The sequence below is a fragment of the Brassica rapa genome, chromosome A10 (genome assembly GCF_000309985.2).
Source record: "Brassica rapa cultivar Chiifu-401-42 chromosome A10, CAAS_Brap_v3.01, whole genome shotgun sequence".
Lineage (NCBI taxonomy): Eukaryota > Viridiplantae > Streptophyta > Magnoliopsida > Brassicales > Brassicaceae > Brassica > Brassica rapa.
In genome coordinates this window covers 2117630-2142242 of record NC_024804.2, presented here as the reverse complement: position 1 = coordinate 2142242, position 24613 = coordinate 2117630, and the positions used below count along the sequence as shown (strand labels likewise).

Below are 24613 nucleotides of genomic sequence, written 5' to 3'. Positions count from 1 at the left end.
AATAATAGGTATTCTTTTATTTTTAAACTGGAGTCAGTGAAAAAAATAGAAAGGTAGCTTCAAACAATATGATTATAGAATTAATATATTAAAGATAGTTAAAACTATTACAGAGTTTTTTTTTTTGAAAAGAAAAGTATCATTTTCCTTGTATAACTAACTTTTTGATCACAAAATAAAAAAAAATGCGGAAATAACCATATATGTGCATGCCACCTAAAATTAAGATCATATAAAGACAGAAGGTAAATAAAGATATACTGTTATTTAACAAGTTTTTTAAATAAATAAGTTTTCCATTGGAATATCGCTTGTTAATATTTATCTGTTATTATATATACACACATTTTGAGATATAGACTCTACATGATCTCTTGACCACTCTTTTTTCTTTATTCAGCCATTTCTCTCGCCATTATCAAGGGACACAACTCAACACCTTTGTGAAACCCTAATTGATACGATGAGAATCACACATAACGTCAAGCTCTTACTCTTCTTTTTCCTCATCTCTCTCCTCCTCACCGTATCTGCTGGCGAGTCTAAGTGCGAGTGTTCACACGAAGAAGACGAAGGGAACAAAGCGGGAGCCAGGAAATACAAGATCGCTGCCATACCTTCCGTTCTCGTCGCCGGAGTTATTGGCGTTCTCTTTCCGTTGCTAGGAAACTTCTTTCCGTCGTTAAGACCGGAGACGAACTTCTTCTTCGTGACAAAAGCCTTCGCCGCAGGAGTAATTTTGGCCACGGGGTTTATGCACGTGCTGCCTGAAGGCTACGAGAAGCTTACGTCACCTTGTCTGAAAGGAGAAGCTTGGGAGTTTCCGTTCACTGGGTTCATTGCGATGGTCGCAGCGATTTTAACCCTCTCCGTTGACTCTTTTGCCACGTCATATTTTCATAGATTGCATAATAAGACGTCTAAGAAGATCGGTGATGGTGAAGAGCAAATCGGTGGCGGTGGTGGTGGAGACTGATAAGACCGTATTACATAAAATACGGAGAGCTGAATATTGTAAAGAATAAAATTGATAAAAGTATACCAAAGATTAAGAAAAGGATGATACAACTGCAGAGGCGAGATATTATCTCTTTCCTTAACTCAAAATACGTCCCGTAGTGCGACGGTTTGATAACGTAATGAGTCCCAAGATACAACTGCAAAAATCTTCTGATTTGCGTCACTCTATCAGAAGCCTGGCGAAACTAGTTTTGTGTATACTCTCAGACTCAAAAGAGAATCAAAGAGAAAGATAAAAAAAATATGAGGGATTGATTTGTTTTGTTCGTATTTCTGAGAGTTTCACATTTCACGTATTGTTTTATAACTTGAAAAGTCAAAATGTACGTTATGTGATCTTGGAGTTAACTAATGGAATAATGAGAATTGATTCTCCATTACTCACGTTAGTGACCAAATTAATAAATGGTTTGACCAAGCAAGCCAAATATAATTCTTATGGGTTTGCATTTCTATGTTCCAATAAAACATAAAAGATCATCATAAATAAAATTTGAATGGTTAAGTTAATTGACATATTGTCCAACCAACAAAATCAATTTCAAATTCAAACCCAAACATCCAAAGTGATCAATTTGCTAAATATTTTATACTTAGTCAAATTTAAAGCTTTATAAGCTTTGCAAGTTACTCACTTTGGACCTCCATTTCTCATTCAACACAACTCTGATTTTGACCAACAAATACACTAACTCATAGTGTTTATGGTGACGATTACATCGTGTCCAAATTTCTGTTCTTCCGACAGACGTCTCCATCGAAAAACTTATAGGAAAATTGGTCCGCACCACTTTGTCAAAAACGAGTTCCAACAATCCCCCACATGAATAGAAATGACTCTATACACATGACTCAAGAAAGAAAAAGACTTTTGAGAGTATAAGCGAAAAATCCACTGCATGATGAGTTGGTAGCAATTTTTCAGCCTTGAACCAGTCATTGTTAATAGCTATCGGATTTACTCGAACAGGAGGTGGCCATGATGTCTTGAACCCCCCGGACTTTGGTGTAAACCGAGACAATAGCTATAACACAGTTTCATTCTCTCACAAAACTAATTTCTCTATTGTGTTCATTTTGGCCGTGAACATTCTTGGTAATCATGAGTGAACTTGGAGAATATAGCCTTTCCTTCATTCTCCTAGAAACGGCCCCATTTCACACTCACAAGGTGATTTGCCATTAGTTTTGTTTAGAGGAGTATCATGTACTACTCCATTCATATCTCAAAACAATGGACACAAATCATTAAAAGCTAATGCTTATCCTATATTCCTTACATGTAGCACTGTTTAATCATCCTAAGAACTGGGTATAGACCGAAGTCTGACAGTGCTTTGAGCAGATTTAGTTTGACTTAGTTGTCTCCTTGAACCTATTTCTTGGGATCTCCAGTCAATTAGGTAGAGTTACCGCCAAACCTCATCTTAGTTCACAGGCTTTAAACCCATTCCTCTTGATGATTTTTCTACTTGATCTCGTGACAAACCTTTAGTAAATGGATCCGCAAGGTTTTCATTTGTTCTGATGTAATCAATCGTTATTACACCAGTTGAGATCAAGTGTCTAATGGTTTTATGACGTCTTCTTATATGACGAGATTTACCATTATACAAACTGCTCAGTGCCCGGCCTATTGCCGCTTGGCTATCACAATGTATACGTAATGCCGACACTGGTTTATCCCACATAGGAATATCTTCCAAAAAATTTCGAAGCCACTCTGCTTCTTCTGCAGCTTTATCTAAAGCTATGAACTCAGATTCCATGGTCGATCTGGCCAAGAGAGTTTGTTTGGAAGACTTCCAAGAAACTGCGGCACCACCAAGTGTAAAAACATATCCACTCGTGGATTTAGAGTTTTTGGAGTCGGAAATCCAGTTGGCATCACTGTATCCTTCCAAAACTGCTGGTTCTTTACCATAGGTCAGCCCATAAGTTTTAGTATGACGTACATAGTCTAATACTCTTGTTATGGCATTCCAGTGGTTATGCCCTGGATTACTCGTGTAGCGACTCAGTACATTGACTGCATGTGCTAAATCAGGTCTAGTACAATTTGTCAAGTACATCAAACTTCCGATGACACGAGCATACTCTGACTGTAACACTGCTTCACCCGAATGTTTTGTCAAGTGAAACCTAGGGTCTACAGGAGTTTTTGCCTTTCCTTTTGAGTAGGATTTAAACCTCTCAAGTATCTTTTCAGCATAATGAGTTTGAGACAAGATGATTCCTTCGGAATTGCGAAAGATCTTAATCCCTAGGATAACATCAGCTAGTCCCATATCTTTCATTTCGAACTTGCTACTTAGCATGTTCTTTGTTTGACTGACCATGTCTTTATTGCTACCAATAATGAGCATGTCATCTACATACAAGCCAAGCAATACATATCCATGTGGTGTATTTTTAAAGTATATACACTTGTCACATTCATTAATGCTGAAACCATTTGACATCATAACATTGTCAAATTTTTCATGCCATTGTTTTGGAGCTTGCTTAAGTCCATACAATGATTTTACTAGTCGACAGACTTTGTGTTCTTGTCCTGGGACAACCAACCCTTCAGGTTGTTGCATATAAATCTCCTCCTCTAAATCACCATTTAGAAAGGCAGTTTTGACATCCATCTGATGGATTTCTAGGTTTCTCAATGCTGCAATTGCAATCAGCATTCTGATTGAAGTTATTCTCGTTACCGGAGAATAGGTGTCAAAGAAATCCAAGCCTTCTTTTTGCCGGAAACCTTGCACCACAAGTCTACACTTGTACTTATCAGTTGAGCCATCAATATTCAACTTTCTTTTGCAAATCCATCTACACCCTAGGGCCTTAAACCCTTGGGGCAAATCGGTCAAATAATATGTATGATTTTGCATAATGGAGTCGATTTCACTATTGAAAGCTTCCTTCCATAAATCAGCGTCTGGTGAAGACATAGCTTCAGCGAAACTTCTTGGTTCATTCTCAAGAAGAAAGACCATAAAGAAATCTTCACCATAAGATTTTTCCTTACGAGCTCTTTTGCTGCGTCTAGGTTCATCTGCAAATATTTCTGCATCATCAAAAGATGTGCCAGAAGTACTTGCCTCATTTGTAAAGATGTTTGCATCTCTTACTTCATGAGTTCTTTTAGGATTATCTCTATTCTTACACGGAAACACGTGTTCAAAGAAAGATGCATTCCTTGATTCCATAATTGTATTAACATGAATATCTGGTACATCTGATTTATCTACCAAAAAATCGATAAGCACCACTATTATGGGCATATCCGATGAAAATACAATCCACGGTTTTAGGTCCGATTGAAACCTTCTTGGGAGGTGGTACTGCTACTTTTGCAAGGCACCCCCACACTTTCAAGTATTTGTACGAAGGTACAACACCTTTCCAAAGTTCATATGGTGTTTTACCAGTGACTTTGTTTGGTATTTTGTTGAGGATATAATTTGTGGTAAGCAAAGCTTCCCCCCACATGTTCTGGGCTAACCCAGATTCCTGCAACATCGCATTCATCATCTCTTTAAGAGTTCGGTTTTTACGCTCCGCAACTCCGTTAGATTCAGGTGAATAGGGAGCGGTGGTTTGATGAATAATGCCATGCTCTTTACAGAACACATCAAATGGTCCATCATACTCGCCTCCTCTATCACTTCGAACTATCTTTATAGTTCTATCGAGTTGGTTTTCAACCTCGAGTTTATATTCCTTGAATTTTTCCAAGGCTTCATCTTTGCTTCTTAGCAAATAGACATAACAATATTTTGTACAATCATCTATGAAAGTCACAAAATATTTTTTTCCATTTCTAGTTTGAACAAATTTTAAATCACACAAATCTGTATGAATTAGACCAAGAGGCTCAGTTGTTCTCTCAACATGAGGGAATGGAGTTTTTGTGAGTTTTGCTTGTACACATACTTCACATTTCTCTTTGCTCAATTTGCATTTCGGAATTAGGTTTAAATTAATCAATCTTTGAACAGATTTATAATTTACATGCCCCAATCTTTCATGCCAAACTTTGAACGGTTCAACCAAATAAGCATTTGGTTCATCTGCGAATAAGACTGTCTTAATACACATTTTGACCAGTCCATCCTCAACAAATCCTTTGCCCAAGAAAATATCATTTTTCTTTAGGACAAGTTTATCAGACTCGAAAGTTACTACAAATCCAGCTTTGCTTAATAGCGAACCGGAAATAAGATTCTTTCGCATATCTGGGACATATTTCACATTTTTGAGAATTATCTCTTGTCCAAAAGTTAGTGCAAGTTTCACTTCGCCACAACCTTCAATAATAGACGAGCTGGTGTTACTCATTAACAACCGCTCCTCATCATTGCATTTTTGATAAGTACAAAACATGTTTTTATCAATGCATATGTGAGTGGTGGCACCTGTGTCATACCACCAGTCTTTTGAATTATTTTCAAACGTATTGACTTCTGTGACCATAGCACACATGTCATTTTCAATCTGAATGCTCTGATTAGTTTCAGCAGACATCTCAGTTTTTATAGCAAATGGAATCATAAATGGCAGACCACTCTCAAACTTAATTTGAGGCGTCGACTCATTCAATCCATTGCCGATCACACCATTTGATCTATCAAAGATTGATATATTTGTGTTGTAACTCATCCTTGATTTTCAAATCTGCTCACAAAGACTAAGATACAAATTAGTTTATTTCAATAACACTCACAAATAAGTTCAACAATTTGAAAAAATATCCGATTTGTTCAATTTAAAAAAAAAACAGAAAAATAAATTCTGAGACCTTAACGTTACGCAAACGATCAAATTTTAACGTAATAACAAATCAATTGAACGTCTAATCAAACACACAGACCCAAGATATTTAAAAGTCAACTTATAAATAAAATAATATTACTTACTTTGCCACTAGCAACGATAAGCAAATGATAATATCAAAAAACAAAGAAACGATTGATTGCTGATTGGAAATTAAATTAAACCAGGAACGTAAACCGGGTAAACCAAATAATTGAACCACTACGCAAATCAACCTTTGACAAATAAAAAGACAGCAGTAAATTTTTTTTTCCTTTTTTTCTTTTTAGCTTGACGTTAAACAAAAGAAAGCGACGAGGTTAAAGAAAACGATTTATATACTTAAGACTTTTAACCAAATCTGATTGAAATCCCGTTTAGAAATATCAACACAGAAGCGTAAATTGCAGAAATATCAATAGATCCTGCAAAATAAAAACGTTAGACCAAGAATATGACTTTAACGCTGACACCGAGAGCAATCGGAGCCCAATTCCGATTCCAACACCTTTTTAGAAAATATCAATCAACCTGTTCTTAAACAAAAAACTTATACAATAATCAGTCCGGTTAGTGCAAAGCAATAAACGGATATTTTGAGTTAAGACTGATAAGACCGTATTACATAAACTACGGAGAGCTGAATATTGTAAAGAATAAAATTGATAAAAGTATACCAAAGATTAAGAAAAGGATGATACAACTGCAGAGGCGAGATATTATCTCTTTCCTTAACTCAAAATACGTCCCGTAGTGCGACGGTTTGATAACGTAATGAGTCCCAAGATACAACTGCAAAAATCTTCTGATTTGCGTCACTCTATCAGAAGCCTGGCGAAACTAGTTTTGTGTATACTCTCAGACTCAAAAGAGAATCAAAGAGAAAGATAAAAAAAATATGAGGGATTGATTTGTTTTGTTCGTATTTCTGAGAGTTTCACATTTCACGTATTGTTTTATAACTTGAAAAGTCAAAATGTACGTTATGTGATCTTGGAGTTAACTAATGGAATAATGAGAATTGATTCTCCATTACTCACGTTAGTGACCAAATTAATAAATGGTTTGACCAAGCAAGCCAAATATAATTCTTATGGGTTTGCATTTCTATGTTCCAATAAAACATAAAAGATCATCATAAATAAAATTTGAATGGTTAAGTTAATTGACATATTGTCCAACCAACAAAATCAATTTCAAATTCAAACCCAAACATCCAAAGTGATCAATTTGCTAAATATTTTATACTTAGTCAAATTTAAAGCTTTATAAGCTTTGCAAGTTACTCACTTTGGACCTCCATTTCTCATTCAACACAACTCTGATTTTGACCAACAAATACACTAACTCATAGTGTTTATGGTGACGATTACATCGTGTCCAAATTTCTGTTCTTCCGACAGACGTCTCCATCGAAAAACTTATAGGAAAATTGGTCCGCACCACTTTGTCAAAAACGAGTTCCAACAGAGACGTGCTCGGGTTGCACGTGCATGCTCATGGTCACGCGCACGGAATTGTCGGTGTAGATTCTGGTGAATCCGAGGTTCAGCTTCACCGTACTCGAGTTGTGGCCCAGGTAAATTAAATAGTTTAATCATATTTTGGTTTTTTATTTTCGTTATTGATGGACGAGGGTTCGAGTTTGGATTTTTATAAAACATGATTGATTATCTTCGTTTATCTTTTAGTATATACATGAAGATGAAAATATTAATAATCCTTTAGCAGAAAAAAAGAAGATGAAAATATTAATATATAATCTTAATATGTAATCTTTATGTTATATAGTATGGGTTTTAAATTTTAATGCATAGTTTTTTTTGGGTCCTGGCATTAAATGATTCTCGGAGAAATTTGACTGCTAGGATAAAGCCAAAGAGAAATCAACTCTTACTCTTAATATAGGAGATTGATTCCAGAAAATAACTTTTAATACAGTTTGTACCTTTAATCTATTCTATATTAGAATAAAAGTGAAGCCAACCTAAATGTCGGGAAAGCCTGAAATTTGATAAAAGATAATAATATGGAATCTTTTCGTGTGTATGAAACTTAGCATAAAACAATGATATACAAGGGTCCATATGAAGCCACATGCGTTTGCTTCCCTTTTCCAACTCTTTACGTAATTCTCGGATGGAGATTCCATAGATTCCTAGCTTTTTTTTTATGTCTCATGTAGCTGGGTTTGTTTTTAGGTAAAAGTGAAGCTAATTACTATTATTATCTACAAAAAAAATACAATAGGTGTTGGAGGTGGGAATAATCGTACACTCAGTGGTAATAGGAATATCACTGGGAGCATCACAAAGTCCAGACACTGCCAAAGCTCTCTTTGCTGCTTTAATGTTTCATCAATGCTTCGAAGGTCTTGGCCTTGGTGGTTGCATCGCTCAGGTACCTATACTCTTCCTTCGTTTTTTCTTCTCCATAATTTGTTTTCTTTCTAGTTAAAACATGCATTAAGATCAGTATACCGTAAAGTGTATAATATTCTTTACGGGTTAATTAAGCTCTACAGTAAAGTGTATAATATTAGAAAAGGTATAATCAGGGCCGGCTGAGGAGGGGGACAAGCAGTGCCGACCGCTCCGGATCTAAACCGTGTCTCCCGTATATTAATAGTCAAGGGATTTAATTTTATAAAAAAAATTATAATTTTATATAAAATATTATAAATAAAATTGAAAAGAGTCCAAAAATATTTGATATACATGTAGATTTATTTTCATCACAAAATATACAAAATATTACTGATTAAATTTTAAAAATAGTTTAAATATTATTTCAATATAAATTTTAGAAAGTAAAAGAAAAATTTTTGTCCGAGGGCCATAACAATGTTAAGGCGCCCTGGGTATAATATTCGTTGTTGTTTTTTTGCTGATTAGCAGTACTCATTGAACTTATCGTTGAATTTTCTCTTATTTGTGTGTCGTCCGTATTTGCGGCTTCCTTGACTCTTCTCCGCTTGCAAGATTTCAAAAGTGACTAGTGACAGCTTTTTTTCAACTCGTTACACACATATTTGACATAAATTTTATGTTTATGGTTCTTCACACTTTATACATAATTGAATACGTCAACTAGCTAACGTACATATATATATATCGCAGGGGAAATTTAATTGTATGTCGATAACAATAATGTCGATATTTTTTTCTGTAACGACACCAATCGGAATAGCAGTTGGAATGGGAATAGCAAGCTCTTATAATGAGTCGAGCCAGACGGCTCTGATAGTTCAAGGAGTGCTTAATGCTGCATCCGCAGGGATCCTCATCTATATGTCTCTCGTAGATTTTCTCGCAGCTGATTTTATGCACCCTAAGATGCAATCTAACACTGGGCTTCGAATTATGGCCCATATCTCTCTTCTTATCGGTGCTGGAATTATGTCACTTTTAGCTAAATGGGCTTAAAATTAGCAACCAAAAAAAAAACCCATTACGCTTATAGTTTATTGTTTGTTAATACGAGATGTTTCCTAATAAATATCGATTTAGATTTCTGTACTTCTTTTACCAAAAAATGCTGTTTTATAGTGTTAATGTATATTTGTAAACAAAATTTCAGGTGTAGTCTGTTAGTTAAAAAGATAAGGTAATAAAGTGTATTAATAAAATGTATGATAACCTTTTGCTTTAATAGGGAAAACTTCTTAGAATTTTTCTTTTGATAATAATGTTAAATTTATTAGAAAATCACTCCTTTTTTTGCCTAAAAGAAAATTTTAATTGAAAACGAAAGTATATATCTTTAAACTGAGAAAAATAATCATATTTAATGGAGTTTATGTTCAATTCTTCAAAGTTCAAATTACCTTATAATAACTGACAGCTAGCTGATTAGTTAGATCAAAAGATCAAACGAAATTAAATCTATATCATACATACAATAAGTAAAAGGAGGATAATCTGATCAAGGGGAGTGTCCACGTGGGCATTTATAATCGACCAATCAGGTTGTCTGTTTCTTCCATGTCATTTTCTATTGATGAAATTGGGCTTCTGCAATTTATTGTTTGTTTTGGTTAATGAGGTGAAGCCCAATATGGCATGTACATTATTTATGAACAACACAACACGCCGTTTTAGGGTTTGGCCTATTCTTCGATCTCCGACACCAAAACAGCTCGTCTGCGTTCTCAGACGATTTCACCACCCTAGAAATCATCGACATCTAGGGTTCATCCCCTTCTTTGAGCTCTGATCAGTTCAGCCGACAATGGAGATCCGGGAGGGTTCTGTGACGAATCTCTGAATCTAGATGCCTTCGTATCGTTTTGCTTGAGTGGTCCTAGAACCGTTACGGGATGCATTGATTCATTGTCATTAACAACTGTCTTAACTTCTTTGACCCACTCATCTTCCATTTCTTCCAGACGGTGGTTCTTCAACTATAAATAGGTGAGGCTTCATCCCGTGAACATCATCCCTAAAAATCCTAATAACTTTTGAAACTTTTATTACTGTGGAATGATTTTCTACCGTTTATTGATTTAGTTTTTATTTGTTAATGTAAGATGATTTTGGTGCTGTATGTTTAGAAAGCTTTAGATGCTTTTGGTTTCGTTTATTGATTTTGTTTTCATTTGTTAATGTATATTTGTTTTCAATTACACTTCAAAGCATCCGACCTTCAGTCCCAGTCCCACACATCTTCTGACGAGCGTCAGTCTCTGTTCTACTTGCCGACTTGAACTTGAAGGCCGGCCAGTGTTCTTCCACCGAGGTGTGGTTGCTCAGATTCTGGAAAGCCAAAAAACTTCAAACGCGATGGGGAGTTGATGGGAGTCTACATGATCTTCGTCGATGTTAAGGTATTCTGTTCTTGAAACTCATAAACAGCTATCTAAAAACTGTTTATGGCGTTGAAACTCATAAGCTTGCTTCAAAACACAGTAACGAGATCTGTATTCAAACTCTGTCGAATGATAAATATTGAACCTGTTTGTTGATTTGGCTTTTTTACACATGTGTTTCAGTTAACACTCATGCCACCCACCTTGAATGTCAACTGTTTCACCACCTTCCGATACTGTCTCAACACAGATCTATATGTGTCAAAGGTAATCTGGTAATGAGAGGAAATCTATTTTTGAGACACATTCCTCATAGCTTAGCCAACTCACTTGAAAAGGTATAAGTATTTGGCGTAGTTGCTTAATATGTTCAAATTTCTCATTATCTTTTGTATTATTATACGCTTGAGTTTCACTGAAGGCTTTTGTGTATCACTGATTCTCCTATACGAGTAAATAAGCTTTGGTTGTTTGAATATGAGTGCCCATTAAAATTTTAATTAATTGTAACACAAATGTTTTATATTTTCTTCGGTGAAACAAAAGATTCTAACCATTATCTGTTTGCAGGAATGATTTCCAGAGGTAGGACTTGCTATGCAACAGTTTTGACGAGCAAGCAACAGTTCACTGGAGAAGAAGAAATAGGAGACTCGAGCACACAAGGCTCAGATTAACGCTGCTGTCTTTGTAGCTGGTGTGGATGCATCTGTTACTGCTGTCGCAGGAGCAACCGTTGTGTCTTCCAGCTTTGGGAAGGATGAGAAAATGGCTAAGTCAGAAGTAGCAGTTGCCACGACCCTTGCGGATGCTCTGTATATGCAGGCTGATGAAGTGATTGGAGCTAAGCGAGAGCATTTGGCCTTACGAAGCAGAGATTCACAGTCTAGGGGAAACCTTCAAGAATGAAGATTGTAGACAATGAGAAGAGCGGAGAGTAACTTATCAGAAACTCTAAAAGCGTTGTTGAAAGATTTGATACCAATCTTGACAACTTGGACATCAGTGACCTGTACAATACTTGGATCCGTAGCTGTTATATGTCTGATTCTTTAATTTTTCCCATCAAAAGTTCTGATTTTGTATCTTACCTTTTGTCTAATGATCAATTTTTTTGTAATACAATCAGCTTTGATCAATGGATTGTACATCATCTTTCTCATAGGTGTTTTGATGATTTAATTTTTTTTGTTTAAACTATAGCATCTTCTTCTGCGTTTCAGAAGCTAAAACTATGACCTTATGTGATTTATTTAAGTTTTTACGTTTTTTTCAGTGGGTCTATATGATGAAGGGAGATTGAATTTGGAGCTTGAGGTTTGACTGATAAGTGTGCATTGAACTTAGTTTTGAGGACCAATCAGACACTGTTACACTTATGTTCAAGGTCATCATCAAGATATCAGTAGGGAGATGGATCACAAAGGGAGACAAGTAATCTGAAGTTTGGAAGCTTAGCGTATGATGATAAGTTGTGACACCTAAAATAGCAGGTTTGGTGGTCTATCTCAAGATTTTGTCTCATTAATTATGATTTCTAATGTTTTTGTGGATTTAGGTGAAGTGGTGAAAAGTCGAAGGCAAGGAAGAAACCATGTCTTCTGCAATTGTTCCAGCCATAGAACGTGCAGTAACACCAGCTATTGAAAAAACCATGTCTTCTGCAACTACAGAGGGCTTCCAGGTTTGAAACTAATGAGAAATGGTAGAGGTGATTTCTTTCTATTGTTGAAAAAATGCTATTCTTTCTTATATATAGAGTGGAGTTGGTGATCATTGTTCTTTTTTTTTTTTTTTTTTTTGCATTTCTAAGTGTTTCACAACTATTTATGAATTTAGGATTCCACTGCTGTACTCAACTTCAACCTGCTACCATCGATCCACTTTCGACACCAATACTTTTTACAAAAAAAGCATTTGTAGTTTCTTTTGATTGGTATAGTCATGAGCATAGCTTCATGTATAGGTGGGCTTTTTCCATTTTGTATAAGGTTGTCTTCTAGATTTGAACTCGAATGGTCTTTTCATAATCATGGTCTATTTATAAACTGCACAGACGATAGCTAGGAGACATGCATCTTCTTTGAGTTTAATTGAGAAGTGAAAAAGTGCATCTTCTTTTATTTTCTTAGCAAATATAATATTAAAAATGTAATCATACTTAAGACCGCAAGGATTTTCAGGATCATTATAGCACTTTGAGGTGAGTTTTCCAAGGGTTGTATATGTACCTAAGTTAGATAAAATGTTGATTCTGCATGTTATTTCACTAGGAATACGAATTTTGAACCGTGTGATATCAGATCCGATGAGCATTCTCCTAAAGCCGCATTGCATCAAATTATGATGGTGTCTCTGCAACTGTTTAACATGTTTTACCATTTTCTGTGTTTTAGGAGTTAATGCTTCCTGTATCGGTTAGTTCCATGCTTGCTTGCATAGAGATTGCTTGCATAGAGATCAGATGAGCACAGATTCTTTGTGGCGGTTCTTGATTTGAGCTTTGTTATGGATGGTAAAGGGTTATTTGGACAGAACTGGCTATGAAATTCACAGCTGCTTGCTGTCGGATACCAACAGCCTCTGTTAATGTAACTTAAATTATATCAGCAACCATAGGACATGGAGTGTTGTGCTTATTATGTTCTGTTCCGGACAGCTCTTGCATGGAGAATGCTCTACGGACAGCTCTTGCATGGAGATTGCTGTACGGACATATATCCAAAACCATTGTTGTTTTGTCCTTCGGAAAAACTCTGATCCAGACGTTAATAAGCTAAATTCTATCACATTTACAAGTAATTAGATAAAAAACTTTACAATCTTAGTTTCATCATGTTCGTTCAAAACGTGAGCTTAGTAACTGAATTTTGTGTTATTTATATATTCCAGACGTCTATTGATCCATCAGCGTAGACGGTTTCTGTTTGTTGCAGATGGTAATAGTTCTTAACCACTGGAATTTACTTAAAGCCGTGACATAACTAAGCTCTGGACTGCAGGACAAAGTATTCATCAAGTTGTTAAAGCTGAGAACTTTAGTTTATTTGGTTCAATTTGGTTTGCATGGGTTTATTAACATGGAATCCCTTCTCAGGAACTGAATCATGGATAATGCTGAGACCAGATGTGAATTCTGATTTCTATTCGGTTCATGCGGAATTGTGCAAGAAAAACATTGGTACAATGACGGTTAATTTTCAAGTCAATTACAAGGAAGCCGAAAAGAAGAACCAATGCAGCTCCGTCTCCAAAGTATTCTATGTCCCAAAATGTTTTTTTTGCAAGCTCTTTTGAGCAAAGACATCTATCTATTTGTATTTAATTGATATAACAAAGTTGGTTATGAAAAATTTCATCAAAAAAAAAAAAGTTGGTTATGAAATAAAAACTTCTGTATTATATGGAAGAAATCTCTAAGAATAAAATTCTCTCTTTACTAAATAAAAATAGAGAAACATTAAATATAAAGTTAATATTAGATAGTATATTAAACTTTGGAAACAAACCCATATGTTTAAATCCAAATAGATCAAAAACTAAGTATAACAAATTCAAAACTATATTATAATTTGTTCCCATGTATTATTTGTGTGATCAAATTTTAATATTTTAACTAAAATGACCCAAAATGTATATACAACTACCACTGATAAATTTGTAAAATTTATTAGCATCAAATATAAATTTGAAAAAATAAAGAATACAAAATGATTACATTAAAATAATTATAAAAAAAACTCAGTTTATTTTCATCGTATTTGTTATGTTAATTGTGTTATTTTACATATAGTTTAAATATGTTTTACATGAACATAAATTCTATGATACAATTGAAAAAAATAAACCCAAATTAAAATTTGGAAATATTACACAATATTCAATTTAAATTGGTAACAAATAAACTGTTCCAAATTTAGTTAGAAATAATATATTACTAAATTTTTATATATAAATAAAACAAATTTAAAATATGTAATCTGCGCGTAGCGCGAAAAATGGCTCTAGTAATAATAGATGAATTGCTGTTCTCTTCTAAAACTGTACACGTCGACAAAATTGAGTTAAGTGGGACCTGCAACTATTCAATTTTTCTTTACAATTAAATAAGATGTATAATTAATTTATCGTAATCCCTAATTTTTTATTTATTATATTTCCTATGTATATCTGAAACAGTGTATTATCTGTAACCGTTCACATTCAAATCTATAAATCTCTCTCTTCTCTCTGTTCTCTCACATCTATTTTTCACGGAGAAAGAGAGGAGACTAAACCTTTTGTGAAATCTTTTAATCTTTCAGATCAGATCTTTTTTTTTTCTGTTTTAGTTCTGGTCAAGCGATCTATGCTTGGTCGGATTTTATCTTTCGCTTAGCGAGTTTGTACTTTTTTTGTTGTCTGTTTCGATTCAAACAGAACCGTTCTTCAATGGTTTTTATTTTTCTTTTGTTTGAGTCGAGAAATAAATTTCCAATCTATCAGATTGGATTCTCGGGTAGCTCTCTAAGCATCACTTAACTCCATCTGATCTCTACTCAACTAGGTCGACCGAGTTTGAAGAGGGCAATATCGTGTTTGCTTTCCGTCAATCCTGAGTGGGGCGGCGAAGTTCTTCCAATTACCTTCACTGGAGCCGTGAACGCTCTCATCACAGCCAGCTGTTGAAGGTTGATGATGAGCGAGGAAGGCGATCAAAGAGAAGGTGCATCCCTTTACAGGTGAAGATTGGTGGGCCGGCAACAAAGCCATGGTAAATCGAGGATCTACCGGCGAAGTTGTGTTAGCTTTTTCTCACCAGGCAGCAGCGCGTGGTCAAGAGGATAACTGCATGAACGATGCGTGGCTGTTTGCCTATCACTTAAGGCGGTGGCTTGGAGCGGTATATTGGACCTCCATTTTTGGGCTTAGTAACTTTAATTTCATAGTTTGTAAGTGTGAGATTTGGGCCATTATCAATACTTGTATAGTCAATAGATTGGATCTCGGAATCACCAACAAAACATATCCCTCATTTTACGCAATCATTCAACTAAAATTGAATTATATACGTGGCTAAATATTATTTTCTATTTGTGAACAACTTTTGATAACACATTTATTTGTTTATTGTTGAAGATGAGATCGTCATATATGAAGGTGATTGAGGCGTACCATATAGCTTTTAAATTTGAGTTCCAAATTTTCTAATCACTTTGGTATTTAAGAAATCTGTTTACTATTTAACACTATAATCTGGTTTGTAATTCTCTGCTAACTAAAGCATAGGATAACTAGAAGTCCACCGTTTCATGTTATTATTGAACCGTGTTTCATGTTATTATTCAACCGTTCAGTTTTTGTTTTATACATTTACACAATAACAATTACTCCCCATGATTAAGTTTAAAACCGTGAAATTACAATACGTTTCAGTAAATACCAAAAGTCTATCCTTCACATCTCTCACTTTATAATCTTATACTAGAACTTGATCCGCGCTCTCTCCCACGGGTGCTTGATTTAATTTATGTTTAATAAAAACATAAACTATTGGTTTGATAAAAAAAATTCCATACATATAGAATATAATATATTATTTTATTTAATAATATAGGTGTTTGATAATAAATTTTTTATTTATACATACTATTATATTATTTTTGTATAACTTAATTCAATTTGATGTAATTGTTTTATTCATATATTGAACTGTTGTTTTTTTCGTGAATTTATTTTCAAATGAAAAAAACATACCTAAAATTTGAATTTTTGCATTAGTTTAGAATTATTTTTAATTTTATGATATTTTGTTTTCTTAAAAATTGAAGTCTCGATTTTTTTATATTTGATTAAACTAAATAAAGTAATACTATATTTAAAATTATTTTATATAATATATACTATATATTTCAGTTTGTGTTTTTATTTTCACTTTAAAGAAACAACAACCATTGTAATTAATTAATTTAAATTAATTTTAAATGTAGTGGCAGAATCTGTAAATAAAAAAAAATACAAAAAGAAAATATGTTATTTATTATAAATGCAGTGACTAAATGTGTAAATAAAAAAAATAATTAATCTGCCATCCATGTTTCCAAACAATTCTCATTTATTTTTTTATCCTTGTTTCCAAACAGTACTAAAGGTACTTCAGTTTTAATAATATAGATAGATTATACTTAAAACAATATATATACAACATGATTTCAGAAAGAACATTACACTAATAAACATGTATCCTTTTTTTTCCTCTATTAAATTATTATTTTTGTATAATTTGCAAAAATTCTTAAAATCACTTTTTTTTTATTTCATTTCCCTTATACTATGTGAGAATAATGTACTAACAACTAACACGTTTGACACTGACCAACCCCATAAACCACTGCTTCTGAATACAAAAGCTCCAATAATACTATCGATCGATCAAATCATTACAAGATAAAATATGAAAAGATACCTTCTAATGTTTCGTCAATACTATTTTAATTAAGCCATAAAAACATATGTAAAAACACACAAACAACTAAATCTCGTACACACAATTATTCAACGCATCAAAAACTTACCCGGCTCCGCGCTTGCGTGGAGCTATGCTCCTAGTATAGCGAAAACGTTGGCCAAATTCATGATTTTTTTTAAACAAAACAAAAAAATCCTACGCGTTTAGAGGAGAAACTGACTACTGACTATTCGAAAGAGATTTCTCTTAGTAATAATAGTATCTTCTTTATTTTTGCTAAATAGTATAATAGTATCTTGACTCCTTTTTATTTTCTAACTTAAGTAGATTACGATTCCGGACAAAGAAAAAGAGGGGAACACGTTACAGTTATCAAAAATATTTTTATTTATACCATATAAAGCTAAATATTCTAGTGATCGAAATATCACATATCACGATGGATAAATTCAGAAAGAGATCATTATCTTTTATTTGCAATGGATAAAGTCGAAAAAGAAAACAATATCTTTTAATTTAAACTTGTATGGAAATGAATTGAAATGAAACAAATATAATCTTTCACATTAAACTACCCTAGAAAAAACTTTAACTCAGTTTCGAAATCTGCAATACACACACATATTAAACATGCATATAAATGATATATGCATGTATGAACAGTTTCTCCGTCGTCAAATCAAGATAATTAAAATGTTATTCTATCTAATTCGTCAGTGTTATCGCTCCTCTCCAACAGATGGAGACGACTCATCTTCCACCGCGATTAATCCGCATGCACGTAAGACGACTATCTCTCCAAGTGTGTATCGCCACGCGCCGCTTTCTCCGAAGAGGAAGATGATCCATAGAAAGCGGAGGTGGCGGCCGTAGGATGCATCCACCGTCTTCGCCGGAGAGAGTAGTAACCATCGCAGGATTAATGTCTCATTTGGAAAATCTGTTGCTCGAAGAATGACACCGTTCTCACGTAGAGAGATGACACTGAAGAGAGCCTGGTAATAAAATTACTGTGATTTTATTATTGGTTAACCGTTTCTGGTTGCATTTAAAAAAATTGCTCTCGACTGTTTAGTATTTATTATAAAACTTTACCACCGATGTTACATTCACAATAGATTACAAAGCTGTCAATTATTTGTATATTTATTTATTAGGGAATAGGAGAGAAACACTATTTTTTGTTTGAATGCAGGAGAAACACAACAACCTATCGTATATCATCGTCGGGATTTGCTCCTTCTCCGTTCATGTATTGAAGTGTGTTATCCTTTCCTCACCCTTCTCATTGTCAAAGATATATATATATACTAGGGCCGGACCCGCCCTACGGGCGGGTAAGCAAATGAACAAAATAATATAAATATATTTTAAATTTTAATAAATTTTTAGTTTATTTTAATTATATTTTCATTATTTTACTACAAATTTTACTAATTCTTTTTTTTTTAGAAATTATATATTTGTTATTATATTATAATAATTCATTAAAATATAAATATTTTACTTTGTTCACAATATTTGTTTTTCTTGAATTGAATAGATTTTTAAAACATTTTAATAGAATTTTAATCAATATTTCTTTAACTAAGGAAAATTCGCGGTTCGCGCGGAAATTTGTTCCAATATATTTTATTTTAACATTTGTATTTAGTTTAAATGATTTGATTTTAATTCCGTATGAAATTTTATTTTGTAATTTTTTTTTTTTAAAAGTAATATTTTTCCGTTGAATTTGTTTGTTGCAGAAGAATTGCAGTAAATGTTGAGGTCTGACTAAATTTTCTAAGACAATTGTTACAATTATTAATGAATTATTGTGTTTTATTTTTATTATGTTTTAAAAATATATATTTTAATTTGTTTGTGTTAGTATAAGTTATTTAATTTTATTTCTGTCATTTTTGGTTTGTTATCGGGTTATTGTACATTATGTCTTTGGTTGGACTATGCATGTATATATATTTTTAGTTTCATATCAATATTAAAATTATGTTTGTGTTAGTATAAGTTATTTAATTTAATTTCTGTCATTTTTTGTTTGTTATCGGGTTATTGTACATTATGTCTTTTGTTGGACTATGCAAGTATATATATATTTTTAGTTTCATATCAATATTAAAATTATGGTTGAGCTTTTTATTGGTGTTTATTGTTGCTATATAAATTTTGACTCTTTCCAAAATAATACCAAAACAATAAAACAATACGGAACCAAAAATCTGGATAACAAAAAAGTTTCATAGCCACAACGTAAATACTAAAATTACCAGGTATACCAATTATATTTCAACAAAAAAAGACCAGAACTGATTAATTAAAAAGTTGCAAGACAACTACATTATTCAGTGAAGGGTAAAAACTTAACAGAAATGGAATTGAGATATTTTTGGCCAGCTTCATTTCTCAATAATTGGAGTGGTCAGGATCCTATATACACACCGGAATAACACATCACATTTGGTTCGTATTTAATAGTTTCAAAACATGATCATTATATTTCCACCAAATGTTTGAGACACAAAATAAAACAGGTTTTTTAATTCATCTATGTATAATGTAATGCATAATGTTTATGCTGATTCAAATTTTTTTCCAAAGAATTCATCTAGCATCGACAAAGAATCAACTAACATCTTCTGACTCTTGTAGCATCAGGTCCTTTCTCAGTTCTGTCAAGAGGAAGTAATTTCTCTTGGCTCATTCTCAGTCGAGCAGAGCTCTCTGCAAGTTCACGCTCTTCGCTCTCCCGACCCTCTTTCTTATTCTTCTATGCGCTTCCTCTATGCCTCAGCAGCCTCGCTCTTTAACCGCTCACCTCTTGCTGTTTCCGTATCTCTCTCTCCTTGTAACTGCTTCTTCTCCTTCTGTTTTTCAAACTCCGGCTCGAGTTCCATTTTCTTCTCTACCTCAGGCTCGTTCCTGACCATCTCATCCTCCTGAGCTGCAGCTTCATCACCATCCCGTATCATGATCTGAACATTGAACAAAATATGCAGAGCGTATCAGCCTCTGGTCTTTTTCAAAGGATCAAGAGATTTTGTTTGGATATTACACTGAATAATTGTTGTGATTTTGTTTGGTTTATAACAGTAATGTAAGCGATTCAAACCTATGCCTTATAAAACACAGTTAATATAAGGTTTCTATTAATTCACAAAGACTATACCTGCCCCATCTCCAGATGAACAGCAGAACGATTTGTGATCTAAGAGATTTCTTCATCCTCAGTCTCCATGACTGTGGTCATGACAGAGTTCAATGTGGTCATGGAATTGCTTCAACCATCAAAATGAAGAGCCAATATTTATGTTAACTTTCTGAGATTTATAATCAAGAAAACAAACCAAGAGAAGTATGAGAAGAACAGAGGAAGAAGAGAATCTTTGAAAAATCATATCGATTCTTTTTTGTTTATTAACAAATATTAATTCAACTGTCTAAGACTTCAACATAGAGACCATTTCTAAGCTTCTATTTTATTTTACCTCAAGCAAAACTGAAGTTGTTTCAGTACCAGTGAATATGTATTGCCCAACAAAGATAGCATCTGCTTTTTTCACTGCCTGAACACATCAAACAGGAACTATAAGGAAACTCAATACACCATTGATTAGATATATGATATCATCTCATTCTCAAAGTGACCGAACAGTGGCAAGCACATTAAATAATGGGAAAGACTATAGAAGAGTAATAGCTTTCTCAGAGTTGTTGATAACTTGCAACTCATCCCACGTTATCAATCATAACCTAAAGAACCCAAAAACTACTCTCAACACGTATATGCAAAAACATCAAATCAAATGATCCAAGGAGAAGAAAAGAACATACAATACAAAGCTTCTTAGTGCTCTTCACAGCAATTTTCAGATCATCAGCCTCACCCATGGAGAAATATCAGTGAGGAAAACACGAATCACGTTAGCAAGTGTACTTGAAATCTCCGATTTAAGACAACTGCAGAGAGTTTTGACGGATCGGGATGTAGGATCGAGAGTCCAGGCGATCTTAGTCAATGCAGGAAATAAATTCTGGAAAAAATACATCAAAAGAGATTAGAGATGCATTACAAACAAAATTGATCGATGAAATATAGCAGCCATGAGAAGAAAGGAAACTAAACCATCGAAAGAGAGAGATGAATTATAACGAGAGTAACTGATGAATTTCAAGTCTAAGAATCTCACATATTTATAGGTTGTAGATTCATACCATGGATGGAAGAAAGAAGGAGCGTAATTAATGAGACATCGTATAAGGAGTGGTAAGGCATGAAACTCGCAATCGAGCGTAGGCAAGAAACGATTCATTGATCCTTCAGGATTAGGGTTACATACGAAATAAATCTTTTCGGGCCGAATACACAGCTTACATTCAAAGCCCATCAGACATGCAAGAGTTAATGAAACGGCGAGTTTAGTGACCCGTGACACGTGTCAAACGTAGGTGAGCCGACTTATCTACGTGGCTGCTGAGGTGGCACGTCTAGGAAAGAGTAAACTGTCTTTTATATATATAGATATATATATATTTTTTTTGATAATATAGATTTTAGAAAGCGCAGAATTCGGCTAAATAGCCCATGCCTAAATAACTAAATGATAATCAAAATAGGAATCAAACTTGAATTACAATGTCAAGCCCATATGTCAAAGATTTGTGTGTGGCTGGCTATAAATAAATATGTCAAGTCTACGAATATGAATAAAAGAAACTCGGCAGTGTAAAACGACAAAAGTTGATGATCTTTTTCTAATACTTCAAACGTAAACTAGATTGCAATCCGGGCTAAACGCGGGATTTATTTTCGATTATGAAAATATAGTCAATTGATGATTTTTTATTTTTACAAATATGCTATATATTTATGATTATAATACTTGTTAAGCTACAAAATCATATTAGCATATTATTTAGAATGTAATGAAAATAATAAGCAAATTTTTGTAAACTTTTTATTCCTTAACCAAACAAATATTAAAGAGATCAAAGGGGATCAAGAAAACTCCCTCATGCTATCAAACAACCTTAAATGATAAAACTCGAAAATTATGATCTATCATTAAGTATATTCTATACAGAAAAGACATCATATCATTGTATATTGCCAGTTTTGATATTACGTAATAGTTACAATTTTCCTTCAAAATATATTATAAGGAGTTTAGATATACTGTAAATTTTTAAATATTTCTTTTTGTTTAAAATAATTAAGTTACATTCCTATAACAATAAAATCTTGTCAGTATACCTTTAAATTACGTTTTGATTTTTACGAATATGCTATATATTTAAGGGTTATAATACTTGTTAAGCTAGAAATCTTATTAGCATATTCTTTAGAATGTAATGAAAATAATAAGCAATTTTTTTGTTTTCTTTTATTCTTTAACCCAAAAATATTAAAAATGTATAACCATTACTTATAACCGTATAAAATTTGATACTATAATTGCATAATTTGGAATTTTAATATATATATTATTAATACTACATGAAATAAGTTTAGACGTGTTAAACTTAGTGAAACATTTTGTTTACATATGAATCTATGAGTTACATTTTTTACAGTTGAAATGTGTATATAAAATAATAATAATAATTTACAATATTGGTATTTGGAATATTATCACTGAATGAAAGAATTTTATACAAATGAAATTTGATGAAACAAATTTTCAAATGAATTTTTGACGTAATATATGTTACAAGTATTTCTATATGAAATGATTGTAGAACGTATTATATAAGTGTAAGCCACAAATGAAATTATTGTTTTTATATAATTATTATAAGCCATATATTTTCAACAACTAAAAAAATTCTTTTATTCACTAATGTTCGTAGGCCATCTCCAAAGTAAAAAAAAAAACAAATGTGCTATTATAAATTTAATAGTATACATAATTAATAAATAAATCATATTTTAACAGAATATAACTAATCTTACCTATTTTTAAGGCTATAGTTTTGGTTAACTAAAACAAATATCAAGTAAGACGTTAATAATCTAAAATTGGTCTAACAAAGACTATTGTATAGTAGATAAAAAATAGGACTTTAAATTAATACATTAGATTGAAAACTAGGCAGAGATCTAGACTGCATTCTTGCTAGTTTCTCAACCATGTTCTTATAGTTTTTGTTCGATAAGTCTGAAATGAATGTATGGGAACTAATATTATAGTGATCAACATCAGATCCATATAATATCTAACCACTAAAAACCACTCATAAAACTAAATACATACAATATATTATCATGGTTTTCGTAGTGAGAATTTTCTTTAATAGAAAATCAAAATAGATTGTAAGCATCTCCAGTTAAAAATGACTTGCTGCAATATTTACACGGCCACGTAAGCAACATTGTTCATCTCGTAAATTCCATCTCAATCAAATTGTATATAGTTGACTACTACCAAGTACCATTACATTAAACAAAGGTGGGAAATTACCAAACCTGAGTCTGCAGTTGCAAGGGCTATCTCAGTGCATATGATCCTTACGAAAGAACGGTAGTGTCTCAGTGCATTTGATCCATTGTTGGCTCTGAAATCTGAATGCACCATTTCACTTATAATGTAATGTTTCTCGACATGATCCATTGCCTTTCTTGAAAATTGTATAACAGAAATTTGTATTATATGAATTATAACCAAAATGAACCAAAAAAAAAAGAATTATAACCAAAAAGTTATTGAATTTCAAAAAGTTGGAAATGCTTTTAACTTATATACACAAATTATCAAATATGATTGTGAATTTTATTATTTTCAACGGGTCTGTCGATCGTACTAGTTGGAACTGAAAATGATTTTACAAAATAATCAAATTATATGTCATGGTTTTCAAACAAAACGCTATGGTTTATAATAACACATGCATTTTTAGTAATATATCTATAGTTTTAATTATAAATTAATTTAATGATCATTGTTAATTCATAATATTTTGTATTGAAAATTTTGTATTAATTGTATGTTTAAAATATATGGTTTTTTGCAAAATTGACTCAAAACTCAAAGTCAACCACAAAACTAACCTATATTTTTTTTGGACATTTCTTTTACCATATTCACCCTACAAGTTCAGATTATTCACAAAATGCCATTAATTTTTTTTTTTTTTACGAAAATGACATTTTTACTCTCTCAACCTCAAGTATTTGCAAGATTGTCATTGCCATCAATACACCAACCACCATGAACAACCAATTTGAAGCTCTTAATGCACCTCAAACCGATTTACACTTATTCTTTCATAATTCTTATGAACTAAAAACAACATCTTTTTCACTTTTTCTCCATATTCATCCAAAAAACCCAAGATTTAGATTCTAAATTTTTTATGGTTCATAGAGCCATTAAAGCTTACGATTCTTGGTGGGTCACTTTTGTTTGAGATTCTGGTTGCTTGGAGAAGACTTATGTGTGCTAAACAAATTATCTCACTGGTTGAAACTATGACATCAATTTTTTTTTCAGACCTGTTCGCCCAGACAACTTACGTGTAAGTCTTCTGGC

At 33.0% G+C, this 24613-nt stretch overlaps 1 protein-coding gene and 1 long non-coding RNA gene across 5 annotated transcripts; one reads left to right on the top strand and one right to left on the bottom strand.

Annotated features, from left to right (window-relative positions):
• The first annotated feature begins 223 nt into the window (after positions 1–223).
• On the top strand, positions 224–15733 carry LOC103844142 (zinc transporter 5). 4 transcript variants are annotated; one of them, XR_004452462.1, is made up of 7 exons: positions 264–968; positions 7299–7408; positions 8080–8229; positions 8949–10241; positions 10464–10654; positions 10820–10903; positions 11207–15719. XR_004452462.1 is itself a non-coding variant. In XM_018655755.2 (5 exons), exons 1-4 carry the CDS (start codon positions 464–466, stop codon positions 10620–10622), a joined length of 924 nt encoding a protein of 307 aa, XP_018511271.1. In that variant the 5' UTR covers positions 224–463; the 3' UTR covers positions 10623–10654; positions 10820–11068. The 4 variants fall into 4 exon arrangements, 2 of the variants coding, with proteins under 2 accessions (XP_018511271.1, XP_018511273.1); XR_004452463.1 differs by lacking the exon at positions 8949–10241 and having other exon boundaries at positions 224–968; positions 11207–15733; XM_018655755.2 differs by lacking the exons at positions 8949–10241; positions 11207–15719 and having other exon boundaries at positions 224–968; positions 10820–11068.
• Positions 15734–18957: 3224 nt separating this feature from the next.
• On the bottom strand, positions 18958–21156 carry LOC103844143. The gene is made up of 4 exons (XR_004452464.1): positions 20919–21156; positions 20573–20837; positions 20254–20362; positions 18958–20059 (listed from the first exon to the last, which is right to left on the bottom strand). It is a non-coding gene; the product is annotated as an uncharacterized LOC103844143 (long non-coding RNA).
• Positions 21157–24613: the final 3457 nt, after the last annotated feature.

Coding starts and splice junctions, on each gene's coding strand:
- LOC103844142 (XM_018655755.2), top strand. CDS start 464: ATGAGAATCACACATAACGTCAAGCTCTTACTCTTCTTTTTCCTCATC. Junction 969..7,298: donor AATCGGTGGCGGTGGTGGTG/GAGACTGATAAG, acceptor CGAGTTCCAACA/GAGACGTGCTCGGGTTGCAC. Junction 7,409..8,079: donor GTACTCGAGTTGTGGCCCAG/GTAAATTAAATA, acceptor AAAATACAATAG/GTGTTGGAGGTGGGAATAAT.